Source organism: Microtus pennsylvanicus, chromosome 11, assembly GCF_037038515.1.
Source record: "Microtus pennsylvanicus isolate mMicPen1 chromosome 11, mMicPen1.hap1, whole genome shotgun sequence".
In the NCBI taxonomy this organism is placed as follows: Eukaryota; Metazoa; Chordata; class Mammalia; order Rodentia; family Cricetidae; genus Microtus; species Microtus pennsylvanicus.
In genome coordinates this window covers 7,167,698-7,183,718 of record NC_134589.1, presented here as the reverse complement: position 1 = coordinate 7,183,718, position 16,021 = coordinate 7,167,698, and the positions used below count along the sequence as shown (strand labels likewise).

The following is a 16,021-nucleotide window of genomic DNA, read 5'->3' as shown; positions in this document are numbered from 1 at the left end:
AGGCCAGGGACCATAGCCTGAAGATCAAGGTTGTGAGTTTCTCGGTACCTGTCTGTTTGTAGAGAAATCCTCAAGTTCTTCCCCCACATACCCCAAAGAAACCTCACCACCAAGCCCAGAGCTAAACCAACCTCAGGCAGAACAACTGACTCTCCATGCTTGTGAGCCCCACTGCACAAGTCTAGAGAATGCTGCATGTAAGAAGCTTCTTCCAGACCCCAGCCATGGTGATGCTGGAGAGTGGCCAGTGTCGCAGGACAGAGGAAAAGGGGGCAGTGATTTTCACATATTGTCTTTACAAACTTAGCCCCAGGAATTGGCTCACCACAGTGAAGTTCTCCAGAGCCTTCAGCTGTGCTGAGCTTAGCTCTTCTCAAAGAAGATGTCTAAGGACTGGGGGCAGGGGCGGCTTGACTGGTAAGAATGTTATGCAGATATTAGGACCTAATGCTATGCAGAACATTGATCCCCAGAACCCACGTTAAAACAGCACTGCCACCAACAAAACCCCAGATGTAGTAGTGAGCACTGTGATCCCAACACTGGGCACACGGAGACTATAGGATCTCTGAGGCCTCACTGGCCAGCCGATCTAACGATCCAACCAAATTGGTGATGTCTGGGTTCAATGAGAGGCCTTGTCTCAACAACAACAACAACAACAACAACAATAATAATAATGTGGAAAGCGACGAGGAAACAGGACTCAGTGAGTAAAAGCACTCGCTACACAAACCTGTGGACATCAGCTGTATCCCCGAAGCTGTGTGCAAGCTGGATGTGATGGTGTGTCTGTAATCCAGAGCTTCTGTCTAGTGAGAGGAGGGGACAGGAAGAGGCCCAGGAAGGTAATCTAGCACTTCTGTCCAATGAGAGGGGAGAGGAAGAGGCCCCAGAAGCTCCTGGACCAGCCGTCCTTCAGTGCACAGTATATCAACAAACAAGAGAGACCTGACTCCAAAACAGGGTAGAAGGCAAGGACTGACACCTGAGATTACCCTCTGACCTCCATACTTGTGCTATGACATGTGTGCACCCTCACACACAAACGTGTATATACCATGCACACACATATTAAAAATAAACATTTTTACAATATAAGATAATGATCTAGGCAAACAAGTGATATCAACCTCTGGACCTTGACATTCACATGCATAGAAATGCACGTGTCCCCCCATACACACTCAAGTACGCTCACGTGCACACGCGCACACACACACACAGAGTTGTTTGCTTCTGAAAAGACGTGGATGAACATAACAACTAAAACATTTTTCAATAAGATGGCTGGGATTGTGGTGTTTCTATGCACACTCTTATTCACAGTCACACACATATACACTCACCTGTGTGTGTGCACATACACTTGTAAATACATATATAGAGAGAGACACACAAGCAGATATATATAACACACACACACACACAGTTCTTTGCTTCTAAGAAGAAAGCAAAATGAATGAAGAACAATTGAAAACATTCCTCATGCTGTTCTTCCAATTAACCAGAATGGATCAGAGCCTCATCTCATTAGCTTGAGGTGTAAGGTATGTGTAAGGTAGTACCTGTATCTTTCCTGCTGGAGATTAAGTAGGTGTAAGGTAGTACCTGTATCTTCCCTGCTGGAGATTAGAACCAGGCAGCTCCTCTGTCTGCAATGGACTGATGCAGCCGCAAGAAACTAACAAGACCCAAAGTGTATGCTGAAGACTCATAACCCTGAGGACCAGTTACCCAACTTCTATCTACATATCTGCTCCCAGGCCTGTGGAATGGGAATAATAATTGAGACACCAGAGAGGCCTCTGAGGAGGTGAACATGCTGCTACGTGTAAAATGCTGCCAACCACACCCAGCATGTAGCCACACTCAATACAGAAGAGATTAGTATCTCTCTCTCTTTTTTTTTTTAGCCAGAGGACCGCAGGCTTGGTCTAATGGGTGTGGCAATCAAAGACTGGAACTGGTTTCAGCCACAAGTTGTTGCAATGGGTACGCGGGACTCTTCTGCACAGCTCCTGGCACATGCTCTGTGCTGACTCACGGTGGAAGCTTCCCCGTGCTCAAGGCCTGAGATGGCCTTAAGCAAAATGTCTGAGTGTAGTGGTCAGTAAATGGATTTCAAGGGTGCCTCCCTCTCCAAAAAAAAAGCTAAACCATCTCCTGAACAAGTCACTCAGCACAAGGACCTGCCTCCCAGAAATCGGGTGGGGACCACATATGTGCAAACCCTTGCTTTTGGCCTTGCAAGAGCCATGGATTTGGGTTTTCATTTAAAAAGCCAGTGGAGTGTGGCAGGACAGTGTCACAGAGGGCAGGTGTCAGCAGAGATGGGCTGTGAAGCTCTTCACCGTTGGCGGTGTTGTTTGGGATTCGTCTTTCACTTGGTAGGAGGGGAAGACTTGAGTCACCCTTTGGGTCCCCTTCTTCCTGGATGAAGCTCGCTTCTCCCTTCCTCAGCATTAGAGTTGTCCCTTCCTTCAAAGTCCATCTTGAGTATCACTTTGTCCATGAAGTTTCTGGATCCATACCCTATGCTACTTCCCTCCTGGCCATTAACAAGCTTCTAGGCTGTGTGACAGTTGTTGGCCAATGGATTCTTTTGTTCCTGGGTTCCAATGGAAGCTTCTTCCTCAAGGTGGGTCCCTCCCTAGTGCCTTTTTTCCTGGCATCAGCTTAGGCTTAATGGTCAACTCCTGAGACACTGAGAAGGAGAGCCCCCGCTGGCCATGCTACAATTAGAGGCCATGGGAGGTCCCAGCACTGACTGGAAGGTTGTACAGACCATGCCTCAATATTTGTAAGTGAATCCAGCCCCTTCCCCACCTCCACCCCACTGTGATGTCAGTGACCAAAGGATGCTGAGTGCTTAGCTCAGCACTGTCTCTTATGGAAGCCTTGGGCAGTGTCAACAGTAGCTAGCATGTAAGCAGTACCCACCATGGCCTCAACCTGAGATTTTATAATGATTATCTTCCAACCATGCAAAAGTTCTGCCAAGGAAGTTTTCCACCATTTTACACATAAAGTAGTGGCTGGTGCTGGGTCACAGTGTGCCTGGAGCTCTGAATTAATTAATTTTCTCATTGCTGCGGCAAAATGCCTAGTGAAAGCAACTTAAGGGAACGAATGGGGGTTTATTTTGGCTCACAGTTTGAAAGGAGACAGTCCATTCAAGCTGGGAAGACAAGGTCACAGGAGCTTGAGATACACGGTCATATTATGTCTGAAGTCAGGAGGCAAAGAACTATGAATTCTGATACTCGGCTTAACCCCAGCCCATGGAATAATGCCTTCCACCTCAGTTCACCCCGTCTACAGATGCCCTTACAGACACGTTCAGAGCACTGTTTCCTAAGTGGTTCTAGATTCTGCCAATGTGATCATCAACCGACTCGGGCTCCCACCCGTGTGTATTTGGCTTCTTACAGGTCGCACGGCCTCCAAAGGCACTGAACTTGCCACATCTCTGTTTTCTACCCTAGTGGTAAAGCCATCAAACAAGGGCCCCTCCAGGGCCACTTGCAATGCGAGTTCTCTGATTTGTAGCTGTGAGATGTGAGGCGAGCATTAGGAAGACATTAGGGGTAGCGGGCCTCCATTGGGAGGTCGAGGGAGGAGAGCTAGGCTTCTGGCTGTCCCAGGGTTTTTAAGGAAAAGCAATAGCCAGTCTCTTGGGATGAATGGCCTGTGATGAAAAGGGAAAGGAGGCTCTTGATTGCCTGGCAGCCTGGAAGGACCCAGGCCCTTGCCTCTGCACCTCTACCAGGTTGCAGAGCAAGGAACAGCAGAGACAAGGTGGAAAAGAGACACCCCTCCCCGAGGGTGTGTTTCTTCTGCTCTCCACCCAGACTGAGGAGGCCCAGTCTGTGAATGGGCACCCTTGAGGTTGCCTATACCTCCCTGGCACCTTACGTGGGGTTGGCTGTGTCTGCTGAGTCAATATTTGTAACTGAGCCTAGCCCCTTATGCACCCCCACCCATTCTTTCCACCCTCGGGGGTTTCCAGCAGCCTCCTGGCCCTAAGCAGCCTGAATTGTTCCTTTGTGTGCCTGCCCAGCCTTGGAGCACAGTATCCCTCTACCTCTGTGGCTGCTACCTCTTAAGTCCCTGCAGCAGTGTCTGGCTAGCCTGTAGGTGTCACCCACCCTGGGTGGGGACAGCAGCCTGCAAGAATTGCTCTGACATCATCAGGCTAGTGAAGGTTTTAGGGAGCTGGTTGTGTAGAGGGAGGTAACCTGGGCTAGCCTCCAGCTTGCTGTGGAGCTGAGAATGTCCTTGCATTTTGGATCCCCCTGCCTAAGTGCTGGGATTATGGACATTGACCAGGTTTATTCATGCTAGGGATAAAACCCGGGCCTTCTGAGTGCTGGGTAGCACTATCCCAACTGGACTCATCCTCAGCCCCAGGCCCTTTCTTCTCTAAGTAGCTGTTCCCTTTCCAAGGTAAAAGTCCTCCCCCTCCCAGGACTTGTCTCTGTTACCCATCCAGAGTGTCTTGAGGAAGTCCTAGGTTTAGTATTACCAAATCCTCTGTCCCAGAAACCCCCTCAGCTCTGGAGTATCCTCATTCCCACTAGGAAAGTTGTGAATGCCTGGGAAATTCTGATGCCTTGGCATTGATCAACATACACTGGCTACTGGTGAATGCCTGCGGTTCCATTAACCCCGCTACTCACCTACTCACCTCAGCCCCAGTCCAAGAACCCTTATTTTGTTGTCTTCTTGCTTGCCTTTTTTTTTTGGAGGGAGGGCTGCACTCATGTTCTCTCTCTGTCTCTGTCTCTGTCTGTCTGTCTCTCTCTCTTCCTCCCCCCTCTACCCAAGTATGATGTGAAATGAGATTTTAAAACAAGCCCAATTTTTAACCCCCCAAAGCTGGGCTGCAAGTAGCCATTTCTCTGGGTCTGGTCCGCCCTGGCAAATTCTGACTCCCCAGGAAAAGGAAAGTAGAAGTTTGGGCACTTAAGCCAAAGCCAACTCCTCTGAGCTGCAGCCCTTCCCCACAGACCCTTGGCTCACCTTTCCCAGGAGAGGCCTCCTCAGGACTGCTCCTGCCGCTGCCGTTGCAACCTGGCTCCCTGGGAGCCACTTACCTGCCCTGGCCTCCGCTAGTGATACCGTATCCTGTAAACCCTTTCCTGGCCCTCTGTCAAGGTCCCCTCTCTCAAACCTGGCAGCCAGGCCCTGGTGAGAGGTCACTAGGAGGTGCGGCTGCTCAGGGAAGGAACGCTACTATCCCATATTCATGTGGGCTGGTCATGAGGTATTTGTTTTGGGGAGCAGGAGAAACAAAACCCCAAACAGCACCTTGGCTGGCTCTGAGGGCTGCGGTGACAGGCTTAGGTTTGTGTGCCATCCCATCTGTGCCCCGCCCTCTTTGAATACTGCTTGGAATTTTGTGGCAGGTCCTAGAAAAGAAACCCCTCATCTCAGCTTTCCCTCTTCCAAGCTGCAAGGAAGGAGATCAGCCAGGCCTACTACCTCAGGAATGCCTCGGTAGAGTGCTTGGTTAGGTCAGAGGCCGTGGATGGCTGGACAGCAGGACTGTGGTGGGGCCTCCTCTAAGCCATCAGCTCTGTAGGCATTTTCTCCTCACAGTCTCCCATCCCTGCCAGCGCATCCAGAAGTAGGCTCAGAGTCTGTCCTCTGAAGACCTTCCCTGACAGCTGAGTGTCTTTCTCCCTCCCCTCAAGTGTTCATTAGTATCCCCTGCATCCCCTTCTGCAGTCCCATTACTGTGGCCACTACTGCTTGGTTGGTCCTGCCCCTGTTCCCTGGAATCCCCTCCAGGGCTTCCCAAGTTGGATTCTATGTAGAATAGACACCCAGTCTGCAGAGTCTCTATATATCCTCAAGCGCCCCCCGCCCCCAGCATCCATGGCTCCCATTCTGTGTTGGGAGCCAAGCTAGCAGCCTAGGCTCTTACAGCCGAGGTGGACTCAACCACCACCTCCATTCTCAAACCTGCTGATGTTGTTACTCATTGATCCCCACCAGAGCATTGTCTTCAGACTTCACAGACACGGGTCCTATAGTTTGTCAGTCTTCAGAGTGTCCCAGGCAGGGTGTGTTGTACAGCTCCCTGGTGCCTGGAATGGAGAACTGGTTCTGAGGGCTGGGGATTCAAATCCCATTCCAGAGCTGATGCAGGCCATGAAGAAGAGACCCCTTCCCTGCCCCTCTGGCATCTGTTGGACCTTGGATCTGGAGTGTCTCCTAAAGACTCACACATTGAAGGTTTTGCCCCCAGCTTATCAATCCAGTCATTGAGATGTGATCAGATTGTAATGGCTCTGACCTCATTTTTTATTATTAATAGATTCATAATTCAATGGCATTTGGGGAGCTGAAGGACACTCATGGGGGTGGGACCTAGTTAGAAATTGATAGAGACATGTCCCTGGAGGTTGTCTCTTGTCCTGGGCCCTTTCTCTGTGTCTCCCCACTTTCTTGATGTCATGGGAACAGCTCTGCCATGTGCTCTCTGCCATGATACTCTGTCTCACTATGACCAAGACACAGTGGAGCCACGTGACCACAGACTAAGCGCTCTGAAACTGTGAGCTGAAGCAAGCAAACGTGCCCTTCCTTACAGTGTCTATGTTAGGCATTTTGTTAGAGCAAGAAGAAAGAAACATGACGTACAGTTGGGGATTGGAACACAGCTGGCCTTGTGTGTTTGTGTATGTGTGTGCACACATGCATACACACACAGTGCCTTATACAAAGGAGAACTGTTCTAGAAGGTTGTGTAGGAAGGAGGGAAGGCAGAGAGGCTGTAGTTTCAGCCCGCACCATGGTCTCAGAAGCCCATGGTACGCTCAGGATAGACTTCCTGATCACACAGCAAAGCAGTGCCCTGAAGAGAAAGACCTGGCACAATCTTGGGGTGCGGCTAGAAACCCTGTGCCAGCGCTAGGGCAGGGCAGTGACAGCGAGGGTTGCCAAGGACGGAAGAATGGGGTTTCTGTGCTGCTTATCAGGGGCCCAGCTTCAGGGCAGGATGTGGAGGAGGCTTCCCCAGCCTGACTGGTAGATGGCGGGGCTTTGGGCAGAAAGCGTCACCTTGAACTTGCTGGTGACCCAGGATTGGTGACTCCATGTCCGCTCCTAACATGTTCCTGCCTGGGTGTATGGAAGGGTAATTACTAACAGTGGACTACAAGCCTGCCACCAAGCTGTGTCTCTACATCAGAGAAGAGACAGAGGACCTAGTCTGACCCCTAAGTGAATGGTTCTCAACCTGTGGGCCATGACCCCTTTGGAGTTCCATATCAGATCTTTACATTATGATTCATAACAGTAACAAAATTGCAGTTATGAAGTAGAAAGGAAATAATTTTATTGTGTGTGGTAGATCACCACAAGGTGAGAAACTGTATTAAAGGGCTGCAGAATTAGGAAGGTTGAGAACCACTGCCCTAGATTGATCTCTTTGGGAAAAAAAGATTTTTTTTTTGACATTGGGCTCTGCAAAAGGCCAAGACAGCTGGTCTTATTTGACCATGATCTAGGGAGAGGCAGTGGCCACTGGAAGACACTGGATGTAAAGGGGAGGGCAGTGCCGCCAGCAGCTATGGAGAAGGCTGTGTGGGGAGCACTGTCAGCAAGTTCTTGAGGTTTGTTTATGCCACAGAAATGTATGCCCAGTGCCCCCCCCCCTTCCTCGAATAGGAGTTCAGGGTCTTTTTGGACATAAAACTGGTAGAAGAAGCTTTTAGAAAAAACACTGTAGTTGGGTCTTCTATCTTTACTAGAAATCATAACCATGACCAAGGCAAATCAAAGAAAGTATTCAATTGAGCTTATTCCATTCCAGAGGGGTAGAGCCCATGATGGGAGAGTGGAGGCATGGCGGTAGAGACAGCTGAGAGCTCAGATCTCAGACCGAAAGCAGAGGCAGAGAGCACACTGGAAATGGCACTGGTTATTTTTGAAGCCTCAAGGCCAGTGACACCTCCTCCAAGAAGACCATACCTTCTAATCCTTCTCAAATAGGTCTGCTAAATGATGGCCAAGTTTTCCAGCATTTGAGTTAACCAAATGGAGTGCACACCAGCTGGATGTTTCTAAGTTTGATTCTGGTAGTGTTAGTCTTTGTCTAAGAAACACCCTGAAATGGTCCCAGGATACAGGGTCAGTGAGCCCTGTATGAGATACGTGTACATATATGGTGATGGTGGATGAAGGCAAACATGATGAAGATGAGATGAGGCCCCCAAACAAGATGGAGATGTGATATTTAATACTGACTGTTATCCCTTGTGCTCTTTGCTGGTGTCTAGACTGGCCATGGCCAGAGCTGGCCTGCTGGGCTTTCAAGGCAGCAAATTATGTTCTTATCCCGGAGCCTGGGAACAAACATGAAGTGGCCAGTAAGGACTAGATAAGGCCCAGATGCTGATCTTCAGCTCTCCCTTGGATCTGTGCAGAACTGAGAAGCAAATTGGGAGCCAAGCAGACAGACAGGAGTCAATTGACCAGAAAGCCAAGCATGAGGCAGTTTTTTCTTTTCCATATAGACCACCAACAATATGTTCAGACCCACAAGCCATCATTGTTAAGTGATTGATGCCCTTGAAGCTCTGTAGTCAGAAGGGCCTTCCATGGAAGCACTATTCCTAGACCTGTCCAGCCAAGGCCAAGTCTTATCCAGGTAGTTTCATATTGCCTTTCTGCTGCCCTCAGACTGGCCCCGTTCCCTCCTGTGCCATCTCTCCTTACTTTGCACGTAGGCATGAGTGCCCACGTGTGTGCATTATAAATTCTAATCATGTGTTTACCTCGCCCCCCTGATCAGTTATGTATTGCCCCTGTGCCCACCTCGTTCCCATTCTTCCTTCACCGTGATCTAATATTCGGCTTCTGCATAAAGATGTCTCTCATAGACAGGTCCCTGGCGTCTGACTCGGGCACACAGCACAGCAGTGCCCTTCAGCTCTTGCAGAGGCAGAAGGCCAGAGGCTCTCACAGAAAGCACCACCCAAGCATAGAGAAATGCAGCAAGGGACCCTGGGAAACCTGAGCCTGGAGCCGCAGAGAGTCAGCTTCATTCTGCGTATTTACTTCCTTGGGCTGGCTCTGCTGTCCCTTCTGGGGAAAATGAGGTGCACCCGTCTCTGCACCACAGGAAGCAGACACTCAAGGGCACAGAGGAAAACATTTCATTGGGCCCGGCTTACAGTTTCAGAGGTTTAGTCCGTTATCATCGTGGTGGGACATGGTCACATACAGGCAGACATGGTGCTGGAGAAGAAACTGACAATTCTGCATCTCAACCCAAGGCAACATGAAGTGAACCGTGACGCTGCACACGGGTTGAGCATAGGAGATCTCAAGGCCCCTCCCCACAGTGACACACTTCCTCTAACACGGCCACACCTCTTAATAATGCCGCTCCCGAGAAGGGTTGTGTTCTTTCAAACCAACACAGTACATGACTCCAGACAATAAGTTTTATGTGTTATTCTAATTTCTTCTCTGTTACTATGATTCAGACACTGACCAAGATCAACTTAGGGGAGAAAATGGCTTATCTTGGCTTGCAGACTACACTCCATCACCGAGGGACATCAGGACAGAAAATCGATCAGGAACTTGAAGCAGAGATCGTGGAGGAACTCTGATTGCTGGCTTGCTCTCAGGCTTTTCCTTGGTTAGCTTTCTTATACAGCCCAGGGAATAGTGCAGATCACAGTGGACTGGGCTCTCCTAATCAAGACAGTGCCCACTGGCATCACCCATAGGCTAGTCTGACCAAAAGAATTCCTCTCTAAGATGACCCTGGGCTATGTTAAGTAGTCAAAGTTTACTAGGACTTGTGCCTTCTTGACTTTTTTTTTTTTTTGCAGGAATTTGGCCATTGGAATTGGGATCCAGAATTTCCCTGAGGGCCTGGCTGTCAGCCTCCCTCTGCGCGGAGCTGGCTTCTCTCCCTGGAGAGCCTTCTGGTGAGTGTGCCAGCCTGTTGGCTCAGAAGGGAGTGGTGTGGACTACTGGGCGTGAACTCCATTTTTCAGGGTCAGGCTCATGCTGGAAGCCAGTGTGGGGCTTCTCTGGAAGAACACCACAAGTGTGGGTGAATGCCATACACAGAGTGGAGACCCCAAGACACAAGCTCATCTCTTAACCTTTGACCTTTGCACTACTGGCTTGAGTGTCTGTGTCCCTTTTCAAAGGCTTCTGTGGAAAGCAACCCATGGCCATTGCACTAGCCACTCACCCCATAACATGTCTCCTCTAAATGTCACAATATGCCCAGCTGAGGATCTTCTTGCCACGACCTGACCCAGTGAGTCATTATAATAACAGCTTTTCTCATGTGGCCTCCACTTGGGACACAGGCCTCCCACCTTTCTCTGCTAAAACAATCACTGATCCGTAACATAAGGTTACCACACTCATGCAGACTGCGGACAGGGACAATTTTAAAACGCCTTCCATTGTATAAGACTCCGTGACTTGCAAGTTTGCCCAGTGCTCAAGTGACTGCGTTTGTGCCCTCTCCAGATCCCTTTCTCCATTGTCAGAGACCCTCAAGTAGAGGATTTGGGAGACAAGGGGGGGTGGGTGGCCTTAGAGAGGTTTATAAGCTACCAAAGGTCACAGCTGTCATTTCTGACAGTCGAGGCACTCAGGAGAAAGGAGGGGAGAGATGCAGAGATTTGTGATCAGCACCAAGATGGGGTAGTGAAGCTTTGTTCTCTTCTTCAAACTCTAGTCTGGGCTTGATGTCAAAGCCACATTTTCCAAAGACAACAAGCCACAGGCAGGGGTTGGGTACATCAGAGGACTGTCTGTCCCGCTGGTATGTTCGTGGAAACACACACACTCTAAACGTGTTTTTTAAAAGAGAAAGATACATGCTATAGCAAGAATATATCTTGAAAACATTACCCTAGGAGAAATAAGCCACCCTCTCTTCACCCCTCAAAAACAAACAGAAAAACCCATATATGATTCTGTTTATAGGAAATATCCAGAGGCAGCAAACACACAGAGGGAAAAGAAATGGAGAGAGATTCATGGTGACTGGCTGGGAGGAGGCAGAAATAGGGCACAGCTGCTAATGGCCATCGGCTTCTTTTTAGGGTGATAAAGATGTCGGAATCAATGGTGATACTCACTTAACCTTGTAAATCTATAAAACCACTTGTCAATGCAGTAAATGTTACACGGGTTGCAAATTATGTCCCAATCAAATTGTTGTTGTCAAAAGATAATATAGGCAACTTAAAGATCCAAAGGCGATAAGGGATACGAAGCTACCATAACTGCTTCAGTGGGATCTGGCCAGACCAGATGCCCACCACACACGTCTGCTTTCTAGGGCTGAGTCAGCAGTCTGGGCAAGTGTCATATCTGCTTGGATCTCCCTGCATTGGTCAATGTCTCCGTTTCCTCTTTAGGTATGGACAGCTGAGCGGCATGGTGGAGCCCTTGGCTGGGGTCTTTGGAGCCTTTGCCGTGGTGCTGGCCGAGCCTGTCCTTCCCTATGCGCTGGCCTTTGCTGCTGGTGCCATGGTCTATGTGGTCATGGACGACATCATTCCTGAAGCCCAGATGAGGTGAAGAGCTTGCCCAGCTGTCTCCCCCTGCGCCAGGCCTAATCTGAGACTCCCCTGCCCCATCCCTGCTGCTTTCACACTTGTCTGCTCTCCCTCTGTCTTTTCTTATCCCCAAGATCCCTCTGCCCTTCCATCGATTGTTCCTGTCCCTCCTCTGCTTGCTAAAACTGAAGTGAAGAGAAGGAAGGTGACATCTCACGGTGCCATAAGGCAGGGGCCCCTAACCCTTGGTGAAATAGATGGTCACCTTTAGACTCTTTGTCTGTCTGTCTCTCTCTCTCTCTCTCTCTCTCTCTCTCTCTCTCTCTCTCTCTCTCTCCCTCCCTCTCTGTTGGATTGAGGAGAATGGTGGACTCAAAGATGCAAACCGTAGCCGTATATTTGTGTTTCATTACCTTGCCATGGGCCAGGTGTCAAGGGGAATTGTGGGCAGAATAGACCTTGCATGGCTTCATTCAGGTTTTTATAACAGAATAATTGTGAAGCTAGTTTATCATATCAGATCATTGCCTTTCATAAATAATAATCAGGGCTGGGGAGATGACTCCCCAGCACCACGCTTGCCACACAAGCATGAGAACCTGAGTTCAGTGTCCAGAACCCACATAAAAAGCCAGGCATGGTGGAGTATTCTGTAATCCCCGCACTAGAGAGGTAGAGACAGGTGGATACTTGGGACTCCATGGCTAGCCAGATTAGTCTGATTAGTGAGTTCCAGGCCAGTGAGAGACCCTGTCGCAAACAACAAGTAGACAGTGCCTGAGGAGGAGTGTCTCCCATAATTGATCTCCAATCTCCACACACATGTGCACACATGTATACCCATGTATACCTCTATCTATCTATCTATCTATCTATCTATCTATCTATCTATCTATCTATCTATCTATCTATTTATCTATCTATCTATCTATTTACCTACCTACATACCTATACCCTCTCCCCATGCACATGAAGAAAACATACAGTTACTAATTTTTAGAAGGTGTGTGAGTGTGCTTGTGTGTGTGTGTGTGTTCATAGAGGCCAGAAGTCAGATTCCTGAAACTGTAATCACAGGCAATTGTTAGCTGATTAATATAGATGCTGGAAACCAAATTCTGGTCCTCTACAAGAGAAGCAAGTGCTCTAACTGATGAGCCATCTCTCCAGACCTGTACTGACTGCTTTGGTGTGTCAGCTTGACCCAAGCTAGAGTCATCAGAGAGGAAGGAGCCCCAGTTGAGAAAATGCCGCCATGAGCTCCACCTGTAAGACATTTTCTCAATTAGTGATCAATGGAGGAGGGTCCAGCCCATTGTGGGTGGTACCATCCTGGCTGCTGGTCCTGGACTCTATAAGAAAGCAGGCTGAGTAAGTCATGAGAAGCAAGCCAGTAAGCAGCACCCCTCCGTGGCCTGTGCATCAGCTCCTGCCTCCAGGTTCCTGCCCTGCCTTCCTTCAGTGATGAATAGCAGTGGTGAAGTATAAGCCAGAAAGACCTGTGTTCCATTAGAGCAATAAAAAACCCAAGCTAAGATATCTCCTGATTGCTATTCAAGCGTGAGCTGGAGAGCCATGCTCAAATGATTTCCCTGTTCTGCAGCCTCAGGAACCACAGCCTAGTGAGGACATTTATGCTCAGGACTAGGACTCAGCATTCCCTTGGCCTGTGATACCCACTTGTCCATGTTGCCACCTTTAGTAAGATACTTAGTATTGTAGCTGGGTATTGCAGAAGAGGCCATAAGCTTGGACAAGGCCATAGGAAGTATCATTTTCCCTCCTTTCCTTCTAGTGGCAACGGGAAGCTGGCCTCCTGGGCCTCCATCCTGGGATTCGTGGTGATGATGTCCCTGGATGTGGGCCTCGGCTAGCTCTGACAACCGTGGGATCCGAGGAAGGAAAGTGCCGGACTTCTGCAGGACCACGAGCCTCTCTCTTCACCTTAACATCCCATCCCTTTCTCTCCTCTCTGCCTCCTACCTGGGTCAGCTCTGATTACGCTTTGATTTTTCATTTTGCTTTGGAGGGAGAAGCTGGTTTTCTTTGTAATCTCAAGGCGTCATAGGACTGGAGATTTGTGTTTGGGCCACTGAGTGGAAGGAATCTGTCTTCAGTAGGCTTGTCAAGGCCAACCCCTACTGTTTCACCTCCAGCCCCCCTCACTAGATGACTTCAGCTCCTCAGGGTCACCTCCAGAAGTCAGCTCTTGGGACACGAGTCCTGAGTGTGTTGGCCTAGGGTCTTAGAGCAGATGGCCAGAGCCCCTTGTGTTCTCTCAACCGTGGACCTTCTGTCCACCTAGAATGCCACCTAGAATACCAGGACAGACGCATCACGAGCACAGAAGGCTGTTCTCCAAGGCTGAGCCAGCTCAAGCAGGGTCTGCTTCTTCCAGGGAGGCAGCACGGGATGGCCCCCACACAAAGGGCACGGAGTCAGCTAGTCTTCTCTTTTGTCCTAAGGCAAATATTGGCATTACTGAGGCTAGAGAAATTTGGACATTAGGGTGACCGTGAGCGCACACACAGTGTGCTCTGTGAAAAGCCATGGGAGTATGGCTTTGAGCTGAGCCTCTGGCAGGTCAGAAGAACAGAGCCATTAGTCATGGTTCCTAGATCTCCCAGCTCTTAATCCTGATGTGTTTACAGCCCTTGTTTTTCCCGAGAGACTTGTGGATCCTAGCAAACTGCAAGTACTCAGCCCCTCCTTTACTAATGGAGTTACTTAAGTTAGCTCCAGGGGATGAGTGACCTTTAGAGCCAGCTAAGGCTCTTTCTCCACTGGCCATTCGGAAACATAACCCACCCAGACCTCTGGCCAGAGGGCTTCGAATGAGAAAGCAGAGGTGGGGTAGGCAGGTGTATTTTTACATTTCCTTTCTTAGAAAACTTCCCAGTCTGAGGTGACCCTGAGGAACAACTGGACCTAGACTAACCTGAGCCATCATACACATAGCCCCGCCAGTAGCTCTCACAACAAGCCTGAGACCTGAGCCCTCCTTGATCGGTGGTGTGTGTGGGACTCAGAGTGGACTCCGCTTGGGAGCCAGGCATTCAGGTACTGGGTTATCAGGGTCTACTCTGTGTTTACCTGTTCCGTCCCTGCAAGGGTGAATACCGTAGCCGCGGACGCTCAAGATCTCAGAGGCCAACCTCAGCTGGGAGTACGTACATTCTTCGGAAGCACTGGTGATCAAAATTGAAGGCGCATTCAGAGATTTGGTTGGCTGAGGCTGGTTTGGTGATTGGCACATGTGTCTATTTTGGTCTTGTGTCTTGGTATGTAGTTCTTTATGCAAATCGTTCTTTCTGCTGGATGAGACCTTGTAACTGTGATTAATATCAATAAAGGGAATTTTGTCGTGCACGAGCTGTGTTATATTCGGTCTTCGACGCCGCTTCTTTCCAGAACCGCGATGCCTCCTCTCCCACCCAGTGCCAGCAGGAATGAAGAGATGCTTGCAGCAGGTGACTAGTCAGCCTAGAGCTTGCCAACAGCAGTGCCCAGCTCCAGCTTACTTAAACAGAGGAGACTGAGGAATGGGCATTGAGAAACTCAGAGGATCTCCTGGGGACCTGGGCTTGGCAATGAGGTGGCTCTAAGACTATAGATCTTAGCTGTGGCCTGATGGCATTTGAAAAACAGCTCCCTTAGATGCCATGGCCCCTAGTGCTGGTAACTAAATACTAGAATACTAGGCTGCTCTACTGAAACTCCCTCTCCTTGATACCTCCAACAGCATCAAGGGAATTAGGCACACACGGTGCTGGACAAACATCCATCTAGAATTTTGATCCTGTGCCCATGAAGTGGCTGGTCTTACCCCTGAGCAGGTCTGACATGACAGTAGATTTTCCAGATTTGGGGGTTCAGATGATAGTGAGCACAGGAAGAGACATGGCTGACTCGGGGTATCACAGACTATTTTATTGTAACCTTATTTTCACATTTTGCAAAGATCACTGGCTTAGAGGTTTTTGCCATTCTTCATACAATCAAAATTCACTCATCCCCTTCACAAAAGGGGTTAGCCCAGTGCGGTGACAGTCCCCATTCCAAAGGTGCCTATATTAGAATCTATTTCGATATATATACTTTCTCCCAAACTTTTTATGAATAATTTTTTTAAAATCCTAAAATTACATTTGGAATTAGGAATTAATTCCCATTCTTGGTTCGTGTTCATCACAGTCTGTTGCTCTGGCTTAGAGATGGGCTGAGGATGTGTTCAATAAGTTTGTGTGTTGAAGTTTGATCCCCCACGTAGCAGTGTCACAAGGTTGAGAGATAGAGCCTAGTTGGAGGTCATAGGTCAGAGGAAACTGTTCTGCAGTCCAGGTTAGTTCTTGAGTATTGCGCTTCCTGACCTATGATGTGACGTTTCTCCTCTCCACATAGTGTCGTTGACCTAGTTTTTGTCAATTTCATTCAAACCAAGGCCTATTTGGGAAAAGGAAATCTCT

General features: G+C 49.0%; 1 protein-coding gene across 8 annotated transcripts in view; it reads left to right on the top strand.

Annotated features, from left to right (window-relative positions):
• Slc39a11 (solute carrier family 39 member 11) overlaps positions 1–14,924 on the top strand; it is a 441,076-nt gene extending 426,152 nt beyond the window's left edge. For all 8 annotated transcript variants that reach the window (XM_075989998.1, XM_075989999.1, XM_075990001.1 and 5 more), the window contains 3 exons: positions 9,858–9,956; positions 11,415–11,573; positions 13,351–14,924. In XM_075989998.1, coding sequence (XP_075846113.1) covers positions 9,858–9,956; positions 11,415–11,573; positions 13,351–13,429 — 337 coding nt within the window. In that variant the 3' untranslated portion in view covers positions 13,430–14,924. The remainder of the gene's footprint in view (positions 1–9,857; positions 9,957–11,414; positions 11,574–13,350) is intronic.
• Positions 14,925–16,021: the final 1,097 nt, after the last annotated feature.